The sequence below is a fragment of the Erpetoichthys calabaricus genome, chromosome 2, assembly GCF_900747795.2.
Source record: "Erpetoichthys calabaricus chromosome 2, fErpCal1.3, whole genome shotgun sequence".
NCBI lineage: Eukaryota > Metazoa > Chordata > Cladistia > Polypteriformes > Polypteridae > Erpetoichthys > Erpetoichthys calabaricus.
Genome location: NC_041395.2, coordinates 185,398,293 through 185,423,672, shown reverse-complemented (window position 1 = coordinate 185,423,672; position 25,380 = coordinate 185,398,293). Strand labels below are relative to the sequence as shown.

The 25,380-nt window shown below is 38.5% G+C and overlaps 1 protein-coding gene and 1 long non-coding RNA gene across 2 annotated transcripts in view; one reads left to right on the top strand and one right to left on the bottom strand.

Moving 5' to 3' along the window:
* Positions 1-25,380, bottom strand: part of swap70b (switching B cell complex subunit SWAP70b) — a 265,399-nt gene that overhangs the window by 26,830 nt on the left and 213,189 nt on the right. Inside the window, 1 exon segment of the mRNA XM_051922050.1 lies at positions 9,782-9,980. Coding sequence (XP_051778010.1) covers positions 9,782-9,980 — 199 coding nt within the window.
* Positions 904-23,735, top strand: LOC127526516 (uncharacterized). Its single transcript, XR_007934018.1, has 2 exons — positions 904-974; positions 23,695-23,735. It is a non-coding gene; the product is annotated as an uncharacterized LOC127526516 (long non-coding RNA).

Sequence of the window (25,380 nt, the reverse complement as noted above, 5' to 3'; positions counted from 1 at the left end):
TTAGATTCAACCTCAGTTATTTATCCAGGCCACAGGTCTTGAAGGTGTAGCTGCCGGCTGGGTAAGGGGTCGGCCGTTACAACTTCAACCCAATAATTTAAGAGAAGATTGTTGCATAGGCTATACCTGGATTTAAACACACGTTTTCTGGATATATACACAGTTTTTAACAGTTCTGAATTTCTGAAATGGTACGTTTGTTCACAGTGCAGTACAAGCAGCATAACGCAAGATAATTTGGTGCTTCTGACTCATACTGCATGGTTGTTTCTGTAAATACACTGCATATGGAAAACAAGCACCAAAATACTTATATGCTACCCTATTGTTTTAAGAAGTATTAGGTTTAAATAGGAATATGGACAGGGCTTGATCAAAGTAGGTTTAGCCATCACTTGCCTTATTAGATTGGCTATTAACATGGGTGGTGATTCTTTAAAAGTACCTCTGCTGCTAAAATGTAATTATTAAAGATCATTGTTTTGAAATGCAAATGAGAAAAAACTTGACCTGTAAGAGTCAATACTACATGATCACATTGATCTAATAACTCTAAGCATCATTACAGACCATTAATAAACAATGTTTTCATACCAATTTTTCTATGTGCAGTACCATTTAACACTAGAATTACCAGAGCCTACGAAAAAACTCGTATATCCGGCCCACCTTAAATCGCTTCTTAAAACTGTTCTCACCTCTCCGCCAGCGTCTTTTGTCATCTAAATGTACTCTCCCAGCTCAGGCCTTGATTGATTATCTGGGAGTGAAGTGGAGTTTTAGAGTGGAAATAATAAATTGTTATTTGGAACACACGCATTTCATGTGTGTTGCGTTTCTACAGTAATCTGTGTAAACACATTTTTAAAACAGAAACGTTTTTATATTCTAGTAACAAACAACAAAATGTAGGCATAAACTATATAATGTATGAAGCCTGAAGTCCAAATATCAAAGAAACACTTTCACAAAAGGTACAAAAAAAAACAAAAAAACCCGCTGCCAAAAAAAGCCGCCTTAGTGTGCAACATTGACACTCATTTACTACGACTTCTGCTGCGGTGCAACAGTATCAGTTGCTGACTGGCAATTAGAAGGTCACGAATTCGATCCTGCAAGACTCCCTTTTGAAAAGTGAAGTGTTCTTATTTTTACTATTTTAGAATAAAAAGATACATTTGATTTCAGTCTGTAACAGCCGGTGTAATTTATGATATTTGCAAAGGTTAGCTTTGTTTTTTTTTTTTTAAACTCACTTTTCATTCTCTGTCGCGTTCAGGATCCTTCCCTACCAACCCCCCTACCCCATCTGACACTGCTGTTTTCACATAAAGACGTGCTATAGCTCTGCAGTGTATCACAATACATACGACCACGTGTTTTTTCCCCACAATCTTGCCAGTCTCCACATGTTGCTGTATGCTGTTTCTTTTGTACTCCAGGAGATGCAGAGGAAGGCATAGCAAACAGTAGTAACTTCAGCGCTATATGCGATCATCAGACACTCCCCATCTGACACTGCTGTTTTCACATAGACGCGCTATAGCTCTGCAGTGTATTTGTGCCCATGTCGCTCAAACAAAGGAACATATGTTGATGTAAAAGTATAACAAAACAAGTGCACTTTTATTCAAGACTATAACCGAAGAAAAAAGAAAGCAAGTTACAGTAGGCGGTTGATATGACAGCTTGCGTGGTGCAATGCTAAGAACTGCTGATTTCCATTCCGTGCTATATAACTGTTAACTGTTAACATTTGAATCTGATGATTGCATATAGTGTTGTCTTATTCAGTGTGCGCAAGAACATGCGTGCTACAATGCACATTTTAAAAAAAGAAAGAGACAAATATTTGTGACGTTTTGAAGAAATCATTTTATGACGCGAATAGTACCAATTAAAAAACATTGTCGAAGTAATGCAATATTATTTGAAAACAAACAGCGTCAGGTTGGGTGTGAAGTTATACTAGCGCTGTTTGAGTCAGATCAGAAGCTGAATAAGCTGAACAAGCTCTTGTTCGGACTCTAAGTAAAAAGCATGACTCAATCAACAGAAACAACCGCGATCGACATTTTAAACTTAACGATTTACAGTGCATACCAATTTTATGTCTGTTTGAGGCAAAAAAAAAAAAAAAAAAAAACACTTTCTTCATAGCTGGGAATCGAACTCGCGTCTCTGTAGCACGGCAGGGCTGCTGTGTTCCAAGTCAGCAAATCTTAGTATTAAGCCACGAAAAGTGTTGTAGCATTGTTGAACCTTTTGTGAAAGTGTTTATTTGATGTTTGGACTTCAGGCTTCACACATTCTATAGTTTATGCCTATATTTTGTAACATTTACTACTAAAATATGAAAAGGTTTCTGTTTTAGCAATGTGTTTAAACAGATTACTGTAGAAACGGAACACGCGTGAAATGCGCGTATTCCAAATAACGATCTATTATTTCAATTCTAAAACTCCAGCAGTTCAGCCACTCCCAGATAATCAAACAAGGCATGAGCTGGGAAAACATAGTGAACATTCTGCGGCGGTGGGGGATGGAATAGCCGGCTACTTGCTGCTCCTCTTAATTGGCACATTTAGAAGACAAAAGAGAGGTGAGAACGGTTTTAAGGTGGGCCGGATCTACAAGTTTTCTCGTAGACTGGTAATTCTAGTGTTAAGCCAAACAAAAATGTGATGTTGACTTTCCTATGTTCATCAACACTAAGCAGTGGAAGATTAAAAAATTTCTGTTCTTTTTATGAGACTTTTTCAGCCTACACTACCACAACACATGAAGGTTGTGTTTTTGTTTTTTTTTTTTGGTGATTTTTCTGCATGTGTACTCCCACGACAGACAAACATACCAAAATAAGTTGCATTAACTATTAATAGGTAAAACCTTCAGTGTTAAAGGGACAGGTCGTCATCTAACAGAGTTTTTCTTCTTTGTCTATCTAGTATTGTTACTGTATGTCTTACAAGTTCTGTATTGACGTTTGTAGAGAGATGTTGATCTTAATTAGATGAGAGGTGTTGAAGAGCAGAGTTCTTAAATCTTTTCCCCCATTTTCTTAGGTAACCCAGTATTTAGTTAAAATGTGCCCTCTGTAAGGAAGGCTACTTGGCTTAATTTTGCCAAGGAAATGTGTATGTATGAATCACATTCCTCCCATCTTATGCTTGCTATACTCCCAAGAAATATAGCACATATACTCTTTTGCAAAATCAACAAATTAAACAAGCTTTCTAATCCAAGATTCTAGTTCTTTTTAAAATATCATTCTAAGCAAGCAGTAATGAGCAAGGATATTTCATTTACCATTATACTGTTCTGATCACTCATGGAAAAAGATTTTTTTAAGAAAATGTTAACTTCCAGTTAAAGTTTCTGAGACCACTTATTGTATTAGAGCAGAGGTTCTTGAAGTGTTTAATCCGAGGCACCAAATTAAAGCATATTTCTCTTATAATTGTTACTAAAAGGAAGTAGTGAAAAGTAAAAATTGGTCATAAAACAATAATTATTATTCAAAACAAGGAAAAAAAAATTCCTAAGGTGTACTGTATGACTGCCAGTGTAAAGTTTAAGCTTTAGCAACCTTAAAGAGATAAATTCTTTATTTTTGTAGGGATAATATTCATAGTCACTTAATTTAGTCACTTGACTCATGACTCTATACAGTGGTTATGTGTTGTATGGTTTTTATTGCAGACATTCTGGTAATATTGTTGGATAAGAAGTAAAATGGTCAAAAATTAAATCAATGTAGTTTATTTACCTATTCTTAAATAAAATTTTTTAATATAAGATTCTTCAAGTGAGCTCAATTATTAATTTGTTCTTCTAAAAAATTCAAAAAGTTAGGCATACCCTGGTTTTCATTTCACAATTCAATAAACTTAGACAAAAGTTGAGTCATGTAGCTCAAGTTATTCTTAAAAAAATGATGAGCTATTTGCATTTTAAATGGATGATATTATAAATCTTGATGAAGAATTTGGAAAACAGTCCAGTTTGAAATCTTTAATGCTACCCGGTTATGGTCCCTTCTCCAACCTAACTTGTTAGTTATCGTTCTCTCCTTTCTTTGTCTTTCTTACAGGTGTCTCTGCTTGTCAGTCATCTCAATTTGATTGCTTCACAAGTTGAGAGATAGATGGTGGTGTTGTGAATAGTTATTTTTCAACAAAAGAAACAAAAAACTTCCGTGATGATTCAACAGCATTGCTAACAGGCTAGATCTCAGATTGCACCCTACCGCAATACAAAGTTTGCTAAACAGAGGATAGTGTATCACTCATGAAAGAATTTGCACTTGGAAGAACTTGGATGTTACTACAAATCATGTGGTAACCCATCACAAACATGTCCACAAGTCAAGTATAGATAAAAAAGTAATGCATTAACACTAGAATCCCTGAAGCCTATGAAAAATACTTGTAATCCCAGTCTGCCTTAAATTCCTTCACACCTCTCTATCGGCGTCTTTTGTTTTGTAAATGTGTCAGTGGGCACAAGCAGCAAGTAGCCTGCTGTCCCATTCACCTCCTTGACGGAGCTCAACAAAAAGTTGTCCCAGCTCAAGCCGTGGCTTCTGTGAGGTGTCTGGAGTTGTATAGGGTAAATAATACAGTATATTGTTATTTGGAATGCATGCATTTCATGTGTGTTCTGTGTCTACAAAGATCTGGGTAAGTGTAGGATGAAAGGAAATGTGAGGCAAGAAATGCTGAACACATACCTAAAGCAGAAACTTTTTCCATGTTATACTAATAATGACATGAAATGTATAATGTGTGAAGACTTTAGTCCACATATCAAATAAACATGTGCACTTTTATTCAAGAATATAACCAAAGTAATACATGTTGCTGCCAATGACTTACAAACCCAAGCTCAAATGTCAATTGACAGAATGCTAATACATTTTCCTGGATGGTGCAGAGGTATGAGCTGCTGCCTTATAACCGAAAGGTTGCCAGTTTGTGTCCCAGCACCCCACGTTTTGAGTAGTGCGCTGCTATTATTATTATAATATAATAAAAACATACATTTGATTTGAGTCTGTAACACCTGTTGTAAATTTTGGCTACTTGTAAAAGTTAGCCCTTTTTTTTTATTATTCAGTTTTATTCTCTGAGTGATGTTCACAACGAACCTGCTTCTCCCTCTCTGAGTTGATGCCATTTATCGTAGTGCTGGGCGGTATACCGGTTCATACCGAAAACCGTTTATTTTTTTTATGATATGGATTTTTCTTATACCGCAACACCGGTTTAAATTGCCTAAATGACGTTCGGAACGTGGCGCAGCGGGAAACTGTTCAAGTGGGGACCTTTTTCACTGCTACACCTCTAAACACAGATTTGTTGCACTAGGGCTTTTTTTCACTGCTACACCACCAAATAGTGGGCGGTAGCATAGGTATGCCGCGCGGTGAAAATGGACAGAGAGCATTCCGAAACTGATCTAAAAGTAAAGTAGAACATGATGAACAGAAGAACTTTTGCCGAAAAAAAGGAGTCACGTCCGTTGCCTGGAGATACTTTAGTTTTAAAAGCTCAGATGTGTAAATACTGTTTCTATACTACTGGATAATACTGCAAGCCAAGTTGTACTTGTTTCTGTACTTGCTAGTGTATGTTTTGCTTGTATTCATCCTGCGATGTATAACGAAGATATTTTTAAAGTTCTGAACACTCCGTCGGCTAAGTTAATATCTAGTTTTAATTTCACAAAGACGTTTATCGTGTGATGATTGGTAATGTGGAGAAAGAAAAAGCGTAATGATTAACGACTGGGTCGGGGAACACTTAACACAAAGTATTTGATGTGCTGCATTAACTTGTGATGGGGTTTGAGAAAATCTAGTAAATTAAACATTGATTTTAGGATGAAGTTTAGTTTACAACATTCTACTTTAATTATAAAATAAACTGAGAACAAAGTGGAAATGTCGACTTTAATCTTGACATGGTCAACATGTCGAATTAATTCTCGACATATAGTTTTTTTCTTCCGTGTCCATATTTTTTTTTCTTCACAGTGGCTCTAATGCGCTTTCATAGGGCTATACCACAAACAGCATCATAAATGCAAGTTGCAGTTTTTATTATTTATGTATATAGCTTAGCTTGAAGCAAGGTCCATATTAATGCAGTTTGCCTAAATGACGGTACAGTTGATAAGATGTCATCACCAAGTTGCACTTGTTTTATTTGTACCTGGGCTTGAAGCCTTGAAGTAATGGTGCAACTATCAGTAATACTACTATTATTTATTTTAGTTATTATTTATTAGTTTAAATATTATGCAGTTTAATGATGGTAAAATTGTTTAAAAAGTCACTTTAACGTGTCAGTGGACAGAGATTGTTAACATTAACAGAAAGTGTAGTTGGGTTTACAAAAAATATTTACTATTTATTCCTTTTCTAAGACGTGTTCAGTGCAATCCAACTTTTGACAAACACCTCTGGATATTTTACTAAGTCTAAATGCCTCTTTGGATGGTTGAAAATATGTTGTCAAAATCATAGTTTAAGCTTTTGCAAAATTTGTTCAATTAAAAGGTTCTATATTTTGACTGCATCTGTCATGCAATGTGATTCCTACTCTTCATTAGTGCCACCCCCTTGAAAACTATCACTTTATGGGGCCATGCAAACCTGGATTAATACTTGTGTGCACATTAAAATGTCTTTTTGTACGATGTACAATTCTCATAACAGTCTAATAGGTTATTCTTAGCCAGTCTACTGCAGTAATTGCAGTGGAAAATGTGGTTAACATCCACTCATGCTTGGGGAAAAAATACCATCTAATACCGTGAAACCGGCAGAATTTAGAAAAATACCGTGATATAGAATTTTGGTCATACCGCCCCACCTCTAATTTATCGCCATTCTTTTCACAAGAAAAGTGATGACCACAGTTGGTACTGTGGTTGATGTCTGCTCAGCACTATTTGTTGAACCAGCAATCAAAGATACAATGTCTCGTGACCGCTATCAGACTGGACAAAGGCAGGAACGTAACAACAGACAGCTTCTTCATAGCTCTTTCGCTGGCTAATAGACTGCTGCACAGCAACATAACACTTCTTGGGCGCATACACGGTTAGCATGACACTGCCAGATCTAAACACTAGCGTGGTGAATTGCTCACATACTAAAATGACTATAGTTGCAGGTGGAAATCCCATTTTATTTTATAATGCCGATCCCAGTACTTTTGGGTTTTAAGGCAGTAGTTCTTACCTCTGCACCATGAAATGCATGTATTCCAAATAACTATACACTGTATTATTTATCCTATACAACTCCAGGAACCTCAAATGCAGATAAGGAACCTTGGCATGAGCTGGGAGAACTTTTTGCCCGAGTTTAGCTCCGTGAGGGGGGGTGGGATAGGTGGGTGGTGTGGGAAAAGGACAGCAGGCTGCAAGGTGCTTGTGCTGATTATCTCAGTTGCAAAACAAAAGATGCTGATGGAGAGGTGCGAATAAATTTAAGGTGGGCCAGGATTACAAGTTTTTTTTTAGGCTTCAGGGATTCTAGTGTTAAAGGATCTTGGTGTGTGTGTGTGCATGTGACTGTTTTGGGTGAGACAAGACAGCAGATATATACTGACATGAAGCCAGTAAGTTGTAAGACCTGACCTTTAATTATGTAATACACTTGTGCGGATGCTTGCAACTTCAGCAAATAATGATTTCAACCTATTGCTGACATATGTGGTCCTGAAAGTTATTAAATCATTGGTTGTACGTATTTTTTCCCCCCGCACAAAGCTTCTATATTTTTGCTTACTTTTAAGTTAAATGTTAAATCTGCTATGTGGTGTTTGTCATCTTATGTTAGATTTAACCTTATTTTAGGAATCAAAAAATTTACTTTTTTACATAAACGTACTTTAATTTGAACAGGGTACTAGTATCCTCACATAATGAGGTATAACTACTTTTAATTTATCAATATAGGAACATGGTATAAATTGCCACTTGGTTCACTCAAAACAGCTTCAAAGATCCTGAACATACTCATTACACTTTTACTGTGATTAATTACATGATTTTCTCTCTTAATGAGCATCTTACGCAGTGGGTAAGAATCTACTGCTGTCAGCATTTGTTCCTCTTTCTGACCCTCTAACAAAGGAGCTAGGTTCAGACAATGGATGGGTGTGCATTAAATACATGAAAACAAGAGCAAAAATAACATCCAGCAAACCTATAACCTCTTTCTGTTTTTGATTATTTATCATAAAGCCCAATTGTGTCCACAATACAAAGGTAGCATCCCTGCACTACTTTTTTTTGTTTGTTTGTTTTAAATGTAATCTATATCATTCAAGGTTTCAGTTAATTACTCAATGTCACTTTTGAAATTTTTGAATTCTTTAAAGAATTGAAATAGTCAATATATAAGAAAGATTGTTTAATACATTGTCATTAATATGCCTTGCACTTTTTTTATAAGGCTGTTAAACAACCTCTACACAGCAACACACCATAATATTCAAAAATGGAAAAAAACAGTCTCTACTCTATTTATATAACATGCTCGAAACCACTGTGCATAACAGCTCTCATTAACATGTTTAACATGGTAGTGCTTTCCGGTATGCAAGTTTATGGCTAGTTCAGAGTTAAGGCACAGAAGTATTGGTAACTTTAGAAGGTTAGTGAGACTGTCACAACCAGCAGCTTCACTTCAAAGGGTGGCATAACATCTTTTTCATATGAAATAGAAAATTACAAGAAACATTTTTTGTGAACTTTTATTTTAACACAAGTCATATTTACCAGTATTTCCTATTATTACTGTTCCCACTGAAGTGAAGTATGTTCATATATACAAAGCAAATACCATTTAATTACTGAACCTTGTTCCCCTGGTTCAGAAAAAAGCATTAGGAAAAAATTGTTATTTCACAAATAATATCTTCAGCCTATTTTACTCCGTATTACTCACATTTGCTTACAGCTGGTGACATTATACAGGTTTGCTTTTTTTCTTTCCTAGCTTAGCCTGTGACTAACACTATGTGTGTGTGTGTGTGTGTGTGTGTGTGTGTGTATATGTGTGTGTGTGGTGGGGGGGGGGGGGGCTTTATTCATTTGTGCTTTATATATTTTATAACTATCTGACTTTATGTCTTCTGTCAGTCTTGGTATTATTTTCAACGTTCTCCCCAGAGTTGCACCTGAAGCACTAGATTGTAGTTGAAAGGCCAGGAACATAAAGGTATATAGGAAATACCCACCCTCGTGCATTTACTGTATGGTGGCAGTATGTTTCAATTAGCTTTCAGCTATGGTTCTGTATTTTTGAAGAACTGAACTGACAACCACCACTGCCTTCCTTCACATAAACTCTTAAAATAAATGTATTCTTGCTTGAAGTCAAACTGGATTTTAATTACTTTTGGTAGCTAACATACAATCTACACTATGGCTGTTTGACAACATTGCATCATGTGTATGTTATATTCATGATTTGGATTCTGCACAGCACCTTGCCACATACACCATCATAATAATGAATAAGGTCACCCGTATTCTGTAATGATAAAACCTAAGATGACAGAGAGTTAACTCTGTGATTAAACTGTCATGCACATTAAATTTTGAAATTCAAAATTAAAATAAAATATAAATCATGTTAAAAATTGTTTACATATGGTTTTTGATTTTTGTTTACATTTCCATATTTTGCTCCACTGCTTACACCGCTATCAGCTTTCAGAACACATTAGAAAACAAGAACTAGTGTACTTAATTGTTTTACCTCATACTGCTGTAGTGCTTCTTTTCGTTCTTGTTCAAGGTGTTCCAACTGACACATGGCATTTTGTAATGCATTTTCTTTAATAATTCGCTGTTGCTCCAGTTCCATCTTCTCTGCCTCTGTCTCAGAAATTGCTTTCTGTTGCTGCAGGTGTATTTTTTCCAGTTCCTTACGCTTGCTGGCCTCTTCCTCCAGCAGCCTGTGAAAAAAATGGATGAAGAATATAACTTTTATTAGAAATTATCACACAAATTCAATCTAGACCACATTCCAAAGACATGCAGGTTAGGTGGATTGGCGATTCTAAATTGGCCCTAGTGTGTGCTTGGTGTGTGGGTGTGTTTGTGTGTGTCCTGTGGTGGGTTGGCACCCTGCCTAGGATTGTTTCCTGCCTTGTGCCCTGTGTTGGCTGGGATTGGCTCCAGCAGACCCCCGTGACCCTGTGTTCGGATTCAGCGGGTTGGAAAATGGATGGATGGATTCAATCTAGAACCAGCTTAAACACATAAACTGATTATTAGTAAAGTAAGTCTTTCAACATTACAAGATATAGAACAGAAAAGATACAATCCCTTCCTCCTTACAACACTGTTTCCATATGTATGATTTGTGCCAAACCATTTTCCTCTACTTTATTAGACTCCATGCAACATTTTGAGGAAAGTTGTGAGATGTGCAGTTATGGTAATATATAAGAATTTTTGAGAAATACACATTCTATTAGTTTTACTTATAGGGTACAATCTCAGCATCTAAGAACTATGTACTGTATTTTTAGAATCACATTTTATGTGAAATGCTAGCAAGATAACACTGCTTAGAGTTTCAGCCGCTGTAAAGCAAGGACCAAAACAACAAGGTAGCACGTGTAAGTCAATTTGACCAAGATCTCTTTTGAAAAGGCACAATAAAGCAGTCTGGAAAAAAATTAATAAATTGCATTTAAATTTTGCTGCTATACAAATAATCTTAACAAAAGGATTTTTTTTTCCAAAATACAAATATAATGGAAGGCTTCAATTAACCTCTTTGCTAGCTATATTTGAAGGAAGTTAGACAGCTTGTAAAACTATACTTAATCTATCAACTGTAGATGGATCTACAGAAAACAAAAATGGGAACCCGTATATCCAGAAACGCAAAAACTTAAATTGGCTGTTGAGGAAAAACAGTTGTTTACTGATAGGATATTCGGTAATATGAAGATTTGGATAACTATTATAAATAATTATGTGAAAATTGCATGACCTGTCAGAAGGTGGTAAAATGATTTTTAAATAAAATTTTAGTTATTTATACTTGCATTTTTATTTCTTTAGAGTATTTATTATAATTTGAAAAGGAGATTTACATTAGAAGTAAATTAATTTCAGATAAATCTGACTGAATTCTTCCATGGTCACTTACTGATGTTCATTCCTCTTCCTACCCACTACAAGAAATAACAGTTTTCAAAAACACCCCAAGACATTTCCTAGCACAATATGAAAAACTACTTTGACTTTTAAAAGTGCTGACACAAGATTTCCATAAAATAAAAATTCACGAAAAAGCTAGAATAGTATTCCATTTTACATTGTATTCATCTTCCAGCAGAAAATGGAAGATAAGTTGTTTATACAGCTCTGTAAAATGATCTAAATGTAAAAGTTTTCAAATACTGATAACTTACAAATGTTATTTTTTCATTTTTATTGTAAATTTGCATGCTCAAGAATAAGCATTTTAAAGATTAGGTGCGTTATTTTCCATCCATTTTGAACACACATTTTTGTAATTAAATTTATGTTAATAAAAAAGATTGGCATTCCACTTATTTCAGCTTAAAAAAAAAAGGCCACTGAAAATGGCATCAATGTTTTTCACACATCTTGGAAAAGAAAGTACACAGCCAGCATCAATTTGATATGAGGAAACAGAACATGCGAGATGCACATTATAGACGGAACAAACCACAAGAGCACAATACGAGTGGAAGTTCAAGATCAATATTATATTTTCTTAAGCAAAGAAGAAGCTGAAAAGGAATTAAAGAAGCTGTTTCCGACACTCTTTTGAAAGTTAATAAGGAGCCGTATTCTATCAAGGCATGGGAAGGACCTATGATCTGCTCTCTGGATCCATGTTTAAAGAGATTGGTATTATAATTATACATCCTTTTCTTTATCTGGACTTTATATGTTTATGTTTTAATTAGAGTTATAGACGTGAGTGTGAAAGTGTGGAAGTAATTAAAGTAGGATTTGTTTTTTTTATTATTCTATTATACCTTAAAGTAGACTGTTTAACATCATACCCTTGGTTTATTGCTTTTTATACTATTTATACTATTACCATTATACTATTACAGTAGGAATTACCAGGTTTATCCTAGTTTTTAAAATCATTCCCAGGGTTGATTTTTTTTTTTTTTTTTTTTATCCTATTATTTTAATAACTTAAAAGCGCTGAAGATTATTTCAATCTTAAAGACTGTTAATGATAATATTTTCGGCAGATAGTATTAAGAATTTAGCTGCAAAAGATATCTGTTTTAATTCTCTAACGCCGCTGCAGGGTGGGGTTTGTTTTGTTTTGGACGTGCTCTGTCTCTTCGTATGTCAGAGGACTGGGACATCGCGAAGTGGGATCTAGCCTCATGTGGGGAGGCAAAATGGGGGGGGTGGGGGGATAAAGGGGGGAGAGAAGGAGAGCAGGTTATATCTAATCTATTCTTGTAATCCTTATAATTATAAATATCAATGCAACAATAGGCTAAAATGCAATAACTCATGGGGAATCTTGAAACTAAGATTAAAACTGCCTCATTACCAATTAAAACTATAAAATGACATTAAAAACTCAGAATCAATGTCTCCATGATGGGACAGTTAACTTTGTGAGCTGAAATGTGAAAGGCCTGAATCACGAATTAAAGAGAAAGAAAGTATGCTCTCACCTAACAGGCTTAAACGCTAAAATAGTATTTTTACAGGAGACCCACTTACTAACCAAGGATCAGTTCAGACTACAAAAAGACTGGACTGGCCAAATGTTCCATTCTAGCTTTACAAGGGGGCTCCGCCCCCTGCTCGCTTCGCTCGACTACCCCCGGTGTTTTGAACCCGTGCCCGCTGGGCAGTCACGTGTGAGGATGAAGCACGTTTAATACGGAGCGTTCACCCGTGTCACTCTGGTGCCCCTCACTGTTAATACGGAGCTCCTTCCGTACTATTACGTGGTGCATTATGGACTACTGCGGACCCCGTAGTGTTTCCTGTTTCAGTTTGTATCTCGGTCAGTCGAGCTTTTGTTTTTGAAGCTTTTGAATTCCGGTCTTCATTATCTGTAACCTGTTGTCCATGTGTTTGGCCCCCTCGTTTAACCTGTTTATGACGTTTTAGTTTGCTTTCTACTCTGTCTTTCATTTCTGATCTCGCTTTATTCTGCTTTTGTTTCAATGACACCTGGTGCGTGGTGAATATATTTTACCTTTTTTGAGTAATAATTTTCATTTGTTTGCGATACTGTGATGTTTATCGTACTGTTAATAATGCATCACTGTAATGTGATTCACCTATGCTGTATATTTTGGATGTGTGAGGATGACGTATGTTTAATACGGAGCGTTCGCCCGTGTCACTCTGGGTCTCCCCACTGTTACTACGAAGCTCTTTCCGAACTATCATGTGGTGCATTATGGAGCACTGCGGACTCTGTAGTGTTTCCCGTTTCACTTCGTATCTCGTTTAGTCGAGCTGTTTCTTTTTGGAGCAGTGCCTGACTGGTCTGCGGCATTTCAGACGCAAGTTGTAGGCGCCTGCGTTCATTAATTATATCTAGGCAGGCGCGTGTTTGTATCTCGATCACTCGAGCTGTGTCGTGTTGAATCCGTGCCTGCTTTGCCTACGCAATTTGAGACGCGTGTTGTAGGCGTCCACGTTCATTAGATCTGTCCACGCGGGCTCGGTGTCGAAGCCGTGTTAGTTGTTGAGCTGTTTGGTTTTGGAGCAGAGACAGTTTTGCTTCCGCGGTTTCAGACGCGTGTCCCTGGGGTGTTTAGGGGGCTTTGTGTGGCACTATGTCTTTTGCGTCCACGGGCAGGTCCCTGTGTCCATATCTGATTTACCATTCTCGTTTAGTAATATGGATAAAGAAAACTAGAGGGGAGGGAATTCTCATACACAGAACAGTTCCATTTGTAGCATCAGATGTAGTATCGGACCCTGAAGGGAGATATGTGATGGTCATGGGCAACTTATATAACAGTAAAATGATTTTGATAAATGTTTATGCACCCAATGTTGATGATAAGGAATTCATGCAAAATCTATTTGCATCCATTCCCAATGTGAACACTCATAAAATTATAATGGCTGGGGACTTTGTGTTCTAAATCCACTCTTAGATAGGACTCCTGTGACAGGGGGGACGACATCTAATACTGCAAAGACAATTACACAGTTTTTAAATGATCACAACTTATCAGACCCCTGGAGGTTTCTTAACCCAAACTCAAGAACATATTCGTTCTACTCACCAGTACATTATAGCTACTCAAGAATTGATTATTTTTTTATAGATAATAATTTCCTGCCTACAATTAAATCATGCAAATATGACACAATTGTTATCTCTGACCATGCCCCTCTAGTCTTGGAGCTAAAATCATTAAGCCCCTCACACTCACCTCGTAGATGGCGTCTTAACCCTCTTTTATCGGCAGACGAGAACTGCACAGAATTTATATCCAAACAAATCAGCTTCTTCCTAGAGACAAACATGTCCACAGAGGTTTCTGCAGGAACACTCTGGGAAACTCTAAAGGCCTTCTTAAGAGGACAGATTATTTCATATCTTTCCCACAGAAATAAATTAGAAACCAAGAAAGTGTCAGAGCTAAGAAGTGAAATTACTATAATAGATGAAGAACAAGCCAGGCGTCCAAATGAAGTTCTCCACAGGAAAAGGCAGGCCCTGCATACAGAACTTAACATCTTAATAACTAAAGAAACTGAACAACTTATTTATAAGTCTAGACATCATTACTATGAACACGGAGAAAAAGCTAATAAGCTTTTAGCTCAACAAATTCACAAACAAGAAGTTCGCAATGCAATACCAGTAATCACCAACAAGAATGGAGAAGAAATTATTGACCATAAAAATATAATGCACACGTTTAGAGATTATTATAAGTCTTTATATTCTACTGAGCCCAAAGAAGACAACACACAATCTAATGCATTTCTGGATACATCACAGATACCACAAATAGATGCTTTAAGTGCTGAGGAACTGGATAAACCTCTAACGCTAACAGAATTACTAGACGCCATAAAGTCACTACAAAGCGGGAAATCAGCAGGCCCTAATGGTTACCCCGTAGAATTTTAGAAGAAATTCTCCACTTAGCTAGCTCCCCTCTTATTGGCAACATTTACAGCTACAGACAACCAAATACTACCTCAAACATTTCGACAAGCATTAATCACCGTCTTTCCTAAACAAAATAAGGACTTGTTACAATGTGCATCATACAGACCAATTTCACTCCTGAATAATGATGTTAAGATACTCTCAAAAATCCTAGCTAGAAGGATGGAGAAAGTGCTGCCCTCGGTAATATCACAGGATCAAACTGGATTTATTAATGGCCGACACCTATCTTCCAATCTCCGACGCTTGTTTAATGTTATATATTCACCAGCAAAATCAAACACCCCAGAGATATTACTATCATTTGACGCAGAAAAAGCATTTGATATGATTGAATGGAACTACCTTTTCACTGCATTGGAGAAATTTGGGTTTGGCCCGAATATTTGTGCATGGATCAAACTACTGTATACCAATCCAGAAGCTTCAGTTTGTATTAATAACATTTGCTCAGACTACTTTAAACTAGAACGTGGTACCAAACAAGGATGTCCCTTGTCGCCACTGTTGTTTGCAATCGCTATTGAACCATTGGCGGTTGACTGCCGAAATTCTTATCAGATAAAGGGGATTGTCAGAGAAGGACTGGAACAGAAAATTTCTCTATATGCAGATGATATGGTCTTGTATATATCAGACCCAGAAAACACTGTCCCTGCTGTTTTAACAGCACTATCAGAATTTCAAAAGATATCTGGTCTTAGAATTAATCTGAATAAAAGTATACTCTTTCCAGTGAATTCACAAGCATATAATATTACATTAGACACCCTACCTTTTACCATAGCAGATCAGTTTAAATACCTAGGGGTAAATATCACAAGTAAACATAAAGCTCTTTATCAACAAAATCTGCCGTCTGTATGGAAAAAATTAAGCAGGACTTGCATAGATGGTCAACCCTTCATCTCACTCTAGCCGGAAGAATTAACATTGTTAAGATGAATATCCTTCTAAACTTTTCTTTTTATTTCAAAACATTCCAATATATATCAATAAATCGTTTTTTAAACAGTTAGATTCAACAATAACCTCATTCATTTGGAACTCAAAACACCCACGTATCCGAAGAGCGACCCTACAAAGACCTCAGGCAGAAGGTGGCATGGCTTTACCTAATTTTCAGTTTTATTACTGAGCAGCAAACATACAAGCCATAAAAACCTGGACACAAATAAATGAACATACACAGGCTTGGTCCACAATAGAAGTAAAATCCTGAAGTACTTCTTTATACTCCTTGCTATGCTCTCCAATAAATGCAAGTTATCGCAAATATACTAATAACCCAATTGTGCTTTACTCACTCAGAATATGGAGCCAAATTAGAAAGCATTTTAAGATGGAAAATCTTTTATCAGTGGCACCTCTGCAAGAGAACCACCTCTTTCAACCATCGCAAGTGGAAAAAATACTGCTCAATTTCGAGGAATTAAACACTATTTTCGCATTATATAAAATCTTATTAGAGTCCCTACCTTTCAAAGATCCAAGAGGACATCGGGAAGAAGATCTCTTAATCAATATATCAGAAAAGGAGTGGAAGGTAGCAAAGCAGAGAATTCACTCGAGTTCTATATGCACAAAGCATAGAATTATTCAACTAAAAATTATATATCGAGCTCATCTGTCTCGCTTAAAAGTGTCCAAAATGTTTCCAGGGCAGGATCCAACCTGCGAATGCTGCAACCAAGCTCCTGCCTCACTGGGTCACATGTTTTGGGCCTGCACCAAACTAACATCATTTTGGACAAAAATTTTTAAGTGCCTTTCAGGCAGCCTTGGGGTCACAATCCCTCCTAACCCATTAACAGCTGTGTTCGGTGTTCTTCCAGATGGACTTGAATTGGAGAAGGACAAGCAAACGGTGATTGCATTCACTACACTTTTGGCACGCAGACTTATTTTGTTAAATTGGAAGAATCCTAATTCTCCTCTGATAAGTCAGTGGGAAACCGATGTTTTATATTATTTGAAATTGGAAAAAATCTAAATTCTCAGTTAGAGGATCTGTACAAAATTTTTTCAAAACCTGGCAGGACTTAATCAATATTATTTTAGAATAAGAGAAATAACTATTACCGCATTTAATTCCCTTCTCCATCTCTTATTTACATATATATTTACATCTCCCTTTCTTTTGTTTAATGTTGCCTTACTAAAAAGCCCTAAGCAATTTTCCTTTAGCTAAGCTCTCCTTCTCAGGGGTGGGGTTTGATTTGTCTTCAATTTTGTTGGGTTATAAATTGATCTATTTGTATGGAATGATTACAACGAAAATTAATAAAATAAAAAAAATTTTTTAAAAGAGCACAATACAGTGTGCAAATGCAAGAATAAACAGTGGACTTTCTTTTTGAAGACAGAAAGACTGATGTAATGTGGTACTTGGCCAAAAAATAGGTGCTTTTTAGGAAAAAGTACTGTGACAGTGAATAAAGTTTCACCATTTTTGGTGCAGAAGCCACTCATTTACAAAGGAGTGTGGACTGCTACAGTAGATGGATTTAAAATTAGTCTATCATGCCACGTGTCATTTACATTCATATTCTATTAAAGATGTAAGTATAGATAGATAGAATTCTTTATTGTCATTATGCATACACATAAAATTATTTGTTGGTAGGAGTCTGCTTCAAGGCAGAATACTTAAATACAAAATACACTATAAATAATAAAATTCACATAAGTATAAAAGACAGCAGCAATAAAACATAATCAAGTCCAGACTTTACTGAGGTAGTATGCCTGCAGAGACCAGTGATCTGTGTGCTGGGTCTGCAGGGGAGGAATACAAGTGTGTGTGTGTTTGATTACGAGGGAAAGTGCGTGTGCATGTTTACAGGGGGGGCAGGTTAGGGGTAGATGTATGTGTGTGTATCAGCAGGGGCAGATGGACTTCACAGCTCTGGGGAAAAAGCTGCCTTTCAGTCTGCTGGTACGTGTTTTTATGTTTCTGTACCATTTTCCCAAAGGCAGTGGTACAAACAGTCCATTTTCCCAGATGGGTAAGATCCGCAGCTATACATTTGGCCCTCTTCTGCACCCTTCCAGCATATACAGAGTCCAGGTCTAGGATAAGACTTCCCACGATCCCCTGTGCTGTTCTCACCACCCGTGCCAAGTCCTTCCTGTCCTGTGCAGCTGCAGTACCCCATTGTCATACTGTGACAAAGAATGCTTTCTATAGCTGATCTGTAGAAGTTTGTGAGCAGCCAAGAGGAGAATCCAGCACGTCTCATCTTCCCGGGGAAGAAGAGTCTTTGTTGGGCCTTCTTTACCAGGTGAGATGTGTTCAAAGATCAGTGCGTATGCACAGAAATGTTGCGTAAAAACGCTTCCACGTTCAAATCACGATGAATAAAACCTACACTTGGCGTAAAGCCACGCACTTTTCCATGGTACCTCATACTCTGTCGTACGCAAGTTCTCCGCTCGGTTTTGCAGACTGGCGGCACCCAGCGTCAAAGCAGTGCTACTGTTCCTGTGTGGTTACCCTTTCTTAGATCCACATCCACGATGGCGGCTTTATCAAATACACTGAAATTAACCGCATATCGTTCATAAATTTAATGCATCTGATTGTAATTAACCTGTAACAATATAACGGTCCACAGAATGGTCAAACTATTCTAAATACCATAACTGCTTTAGCGTTGTTACTCTCATTGCACCACCTTCTTCTTCTGTCAGCTGCTCCCGTTAGGGGTTGCCACAGCGGATCATCTTTTTCCATATTACTCACACTGCACCACTCGAAGTATTTATATCACTGTATCTGAGTGTGAATCACAGATTGGAAAGAGAATTATCGGTATACAGCATCAAGGACTCTCTGCCTCAGACATTCGCTATTTGAACTGCTCTCATCCGACCAACGCTTCACAGCTTTTTCTGTTCGGACCTCGCGGTTCACAAACAGTTTCATCCCAAGAACTATAAACACATGCAATCAGTCCATCATGTGCTCCTTGTAGAAAAGTTTGTACTTGCAATTAACCGTGAGGTAATTGTACTTATGACAGTTATAATATTGCACATCCTGAGCCACTTTATAAAGCGCGTATTTACATATGATGACGATATAATTTTTAAGATGAAATGCAGCAAAATATGTTGATTATACAGATAAAACTTTAACTTTAACTACATGGTGCCGCTGTGCAAGCAAGGAGCTGGCTCTCCGTTCACGGATTGTTCCTGCCTCGCGCTGTTTTCATGCTGTGGCTGGCGCGACACTGGAAGGATAGATGGATAGAATAATTAAACATTACGAAGATATTTCGATGTTCCTTAAAAGTTTTGAAAAATCGGCGTTCTAAGCTTACAGATGGCTTAACGTCTATTACAGAGCTGATTGTGTGGCGATTGGGTATTTGGAGAAAGAAAAGTAAGGACAGGAATTGGGGGTTAGTACGTTTGAAAAAGTCAGAACTTCTGTAATAGAGCATTTCATTGAAGGTCGCGCATGGCGCAGCAAGCATCTTGTTGCTGTAAGACATGAACAATCACTGCGCCACCATGTTCCAATGTTTAATAACATGCTTTAATGCATATCATCATGAAAATGATATCACGTATACTTCTCAGTATTTGAATTACTCAGAGAGCTGTAATATTACGAACGTAATGGATTCTGTGTCCTGTCGGAGGAAGAGCACGTAGTGATTCAGGCACATAGAGCACATATAAGATTAAATACAGTACACAAAAAGCATTTAACGTGCTACTTTAGTTATGATGGGATTTGAGAAACCAGTAAATTAAACAATTTTAAGATGAAGTTTATGATGTTCTATTTTAATGACAAAATAAACTATGTGATTAAAGTGGAAATTTCGAGATTAAAGTTGACATTTCGTGCTTTTTTCACACTATGTGCCTTTTTTTCCACTGCACCCTAATAAGCTTTCATATGACACTCAGACGGTGGGCTACAAGTCGCCTTTTCACGCTGACTTTGATATCTGACAACTTTTTTACTTCGGGCACTGTGTGACTTTATGAACTTGAGCTTTCGAGTTTCTCCGACACGCTATGTCACTCAATCAACTTCCTTTTGTTGCTTATATAACTGTTTAAACCAACAAATAGTACGTTTTTCTTTGCCTCCATTTGGTATTCGCTGAATTTCTTCTATTTTCCCTCGTGCTTTTGCCATTGTCTTTTCACAGAACACTGGGCTTAAGGGCTATTTATATTGATTTGCATATTCAAAGAGGCGTAATTCTGGGAGGAGTTGGGGCGGGACAGCAAGCGCGTGCACGAGCGTTTATTTCCACGCTGAGTAGGATTTATGTAGCGGAAGAACGCGGAAGTTGGCGAATGCACAGATTCCTGCATCTGGATTTTTCTGTGTGTAAGCACATTTCGGCTTTTGTGCTTATGTCATGTTATAGTGCGAATTCTACGCACGGCGTTATGCATGAGGCCCCAGGTCAGATCCGATGTGATGTGGATACCCGAGAACTTGATATTGTCCACACACATTACAGCCTCCTCATGTATGAATATAGGAGCATGTTATGTTCTTCTGGACCTCCTATAGTCCACAATGATCTCTTTGGTCTTGCTGGTGATGAAGATGAGGTTGTTGGCTGAGCACCATAGTGCTAGGTGTTGTATCTCCTCTCTATAGCAAGTCTCATCATTGTCTGATATGAGAACCACCACAGTCGTATCATCCACAAACTTCACAACCATACTTGTGGCATGGATGGCAGAGTAATCGCGTGTAAATAACGTGAAGAGTGCTGGGCTGAGCACACAACCCTGTGGCGTGCCTGTGTTCAAAACCAGTGTGGCTGATGTATGATCTCCAATTCTAACCACCTGAAGCCTGTTAGTGAGAAAGTCCCTGATCCAGAGACACAACGATGTGGACAGACCCAGATTATGAAGCTTTTGCATCAGCTTGTCTGGGATTACGGTGTTAAACACTCAACTAAAATTGACGAATAGCATCCTAACATAAGTGTTAGGGCACTGAGATGAGTCAGGGCTGTGTGAAGTACTATTGAGACGGCATCCTCTGTAGATCTGTTCCTCCTGTAGGCGAACTGATGGCTGTCAAATCCAGCAGGGATGGCATCCTTGATGGACTTTAGGAGGATTCTCTCAAAGCACTTCATTATTACTGGGGTCAGAGCCACAGGGCGGTAATCATTAAGGCAGGTGACCGCTGATTTTTTAGGCACTGGCACAATAGTGGAGGATTTGAGGCAGACAGGGGCAATTGCAAGTTGTAGAGAAAGGTTGAAAATGTCCAGAAAGACTCCTGCCAATTGATCAGCACATATTTTCAGTGTCTTACCCAACACCTTATCCGGTCCTGCAGCTCTGTTGGTGTTGATCTTCCTCAGGGTGGATCTCACTTGGTGTAGTTGCAGGGATAGAGGCTGATGCTGCTCCTCCAGCCAAGGGAGATATACAGTCTCCCTGCTGCTAGATGCATCAAAGCGTGCAAAGAAACTGTTCAAGGTGTCAGGGAGACTAGGGTCATAGCTGACCTGCTGATTGCTACGCTTATAATCCATTATGGTCTTTAAGCCTTTCCACGTTGCATTCGAGGAGTCCTTGTTTAACACTGCCACACTGGTTCATCTTTTGTTTCTCTGTCATCCCTGGAATCCCTGTCACTACCTAAGCCCCTATAATAAGGTAGTGGGTGAAGAAATAAAATGGGCACATTATAAGGAGGACCTTTGCAGGGTGCAGTCTGTTGCCATACCTTCCTGGAGGGGTTGCCATGGAAAGAGCAGCAAACAGTCTATCCAAGGCCAGAGAGAAGATTGCTCACGCAAGGATCTGAGACCGTTCATATTTTTGGGGGATGGCCATCTTGAAGACTTCGCCACCCGAAACACTCTGGGATAGAAGCGGACAGGACAATCATAAGAGAGTAACTTGGGTCAGCTTAAATAAATCTTTGCTCGTCTAGGATTGTGCATTTTGGAGACACTAGGTGGGGGGTACAGAGAAAAAAGACTACCATTAAAAGAAGTGTCAGCACCGCTTGGACTTGGTGGGTTGTGTGTGTCGAAGGTTACTTTTTATGTTACAGTAATCCCTCCTCCATCGCAGGGGTTGCGTTCCAGAGCCACCCGCGAAATAAGAAAATCCGCGAAGTAGAAACCATATGTTTATATGGTTATTTTTATATTGTCATGCTTGGGTCACAGATTTGCGCAGAAACACAGGAGGTTGTAGAGAGACAGGAACGTTATTCAAACACTGCAAACAAACATCTGTCTCTTTTTCAAAAGTTTAAACTGTGCTCCATGACAAGACAAAGATGACAGTTCCGTCTCACAATTAAAAGAATGCAAACATATCTTCCTCTTCAAAGGAGTGCGTGTCAGGAGCACAGAATGTCACATAGATAGAGAAAACAATCTCTAGCAAACAAATCAATAGGGGCTGTTTGGCTTTTAAGTATGCGAAGCACCGCGGCACAAAGCTGTTGAAGGCGGCAGCTCACACCCCCTCCGTCAGGAGCAGGGGGAGAGGGAGAGAGAGAGATCGAGAGAGACAGAGTTTGTTTTTCAGTCAAAAATCAATACGTGCCCTTCGAGCTTTTAAGTATGCGAAGCACCGTGAAGCATGTCGTTTCAGGAAGCAGCTGCACAAAAGATAGCAACGTGAAGATAATCTTTCAGCATTTTTAGACGAGCGTCCGTATTGTCTAGGTGTGCGAACAGCCCCCCTGCTCAATCCCCATACGTCAGGATCGGAGAAAGTCAGCGCAATAGAGAGAGAAGAGTAAGCAAAGAGTAAGCAATCTAGCTTCTCAGCCATCTGCCAATAGCGTCCCTTGTATGAAATCAACTGGGCAAACCAACTGAGGAAGCATGTACCAGAAATTAAAAGACCCATTGTCCGCAGAAATCCGCGAACCAGCAAAAAGTCCGCGATATATATTTAAATATGCTTACATATAAAATCCGCGATGGAGTGAAGCCGCGAAAGGCGAAGCGCGATATAGCGAGGGATCACTGTATTTCTGTAATGTACGTATTGGTGTTATGGGATGTATTTATGGATCCGGTCGCTGATATTTATTTTGGTGTAGTTTTATAAGATTAAAACTGTCATGTTTGTTGGGATGGGTAAAGTGTTTAATCATTGACCATTTCCATTTGAGGGCTGTTGTTGTGTTCAGATATGCATGCTTTGTAATGTTTGTCCTTCCTGAGTCGCCTTAGAGAGGGGTGTTCCCGATGTAGGTAATGTATCTGCCACAAACACATATAGCGAAGTTCATCCTGCCTGTTTAACACTAGAATTATCAGATGGAGTTTTAGAGTGGGAATAACTGATTGTTATTTGGAACACACGCATTTCATGTGTGTTGCATTTCTACAGCAATCTGTGTAAACACATTTTTAAAACAGAAACGTTTTTCATGTTCTAGTAGTAAATGACAAAATGTAGGCATAAACCATATAATGTATGATGCCTGAAGTCCAAATATCAAAGAAACACTTTCACAAAAGGTACAAATATAACAGAACAATTGCGCTTTTATTCAAAGATATAACTGCAGAAAAAAAAGCCGCCTTAGCATGCCACATTGACACATTTACTACAATTGCTTCTGTGGCGTATTGGTATCAGCAGCTGACTGGTAATCAAATGGTCATGAGTTCGATCCCGCACGACTCTGTTTTGAGAACTGCTCTTATTCTTACTATTTTAGAATAAAAACATACATTTGATTTCAGTCTGTAACAGCCGGTGTAATTTATGATACTTGTAAAGGTTAGCTTTGTTTTTTTTTTAATTCACTTTTCATTCTTTCAGTCGCGTTCAGGATCCTTCCCCCCCCACCTGACACTCCTATTTTCACATAAAGACGCACTATAGCTCTGCGTGCACTTTTCGTGGCATTACACATGTATTCTTTGAGCATGCCCATGTCGCTCAAACACAGGAAAATATGTTGGTGTACAAGTATAACAAAACAAGTGCACTTTTATTCAAGACTATAACCGAAGAAAAAAGAAAACAAATTACAGTAGGCGGTTGATACGACAGCTTGCGTGGTGCAATGCTAAGAACTGCTGATTTCCGTTCCATGCTATATAAAATCATCACATTCAAATATTAACAGTTCCCACACACCCAAGGCCCGCCCTTCCTACATTTACAACATGTGTACTTGTTGCAGTGCACACACCTCTCTGTGCTATGGTTCCTATTACACTGAATGAGCACCTGACACTGTACTTTCTTCCCTACATAAATAACATTCAAGCTATAGCACGTCTCCAAATAAATAACATTCGAGCTATAGTGCATCTTTATGTTGTGGAAAGCATACCCCTGGACACAGACAGACAGACACCAGAAAGTCCAAAACACTTCTTTTATTTTCTTTTAGCACCACAATGCCTTCCTCCACCAACTCTTTCTTCTTTCTCTTTCTCACTGCCTCTCCCCTCCTCACAAGCTTTGTCTCCTTCCTCCCAATTCTGACTCAGCTTCTCGAGGGAACCAGTCCCTTATATACCGACCCGGATGAGCTCCAGGTGCTCCCCCTGACGACACTTCCTGGTGTGGCGGAAGTGTCAAGAGAGCCCCCGGAAGCACTCCGGGTGCCCCTGGGAATTCCTCCGGCAGCACTTCCTGGTGTGGCGTAAGTGCTGCCATCCAGGACCTCACAGCTGTCTGGGTGCCCCCTGGCAGTGGCCACGTCCTACGGTAGGGATTAGTCTCACAGCTCCGGTCCAGTGGCCCATAAGCAAACCCGGGGGGCTGCCCCCTCGTGGCCCAGGGGAGGTACTGTCCATCACGGCGACCATCCAGGCGTCCCGGCTGTGTAGGGTCCCCATCCATCTGGGACAATGTGAAAACAGCAGTGTCAGATGGGGAGGAGGGGGGAACGTGAACGCGACTGACAGAATGAAACTGAATTTAAAAAAAAGCTAACCTTTACAATTATCATACATTTACACTGGCTTTTACAGACTGACTGAAATCAAATGTATGTTTTTATTCTAAAATAGTACAGTACATGCAATATTATTTGAAAACGAACAGCGACAGATCGGGTTTGAATACACGCTGAAGCTGTTACAGAAGGCGTCAGCTTATTCAGTGCAGCAGTTTCAACACACAGTACATGTAATATTTGAAAACGAACAGTGTCAGATCGTGCATATATTCAAACCCGATCTGCC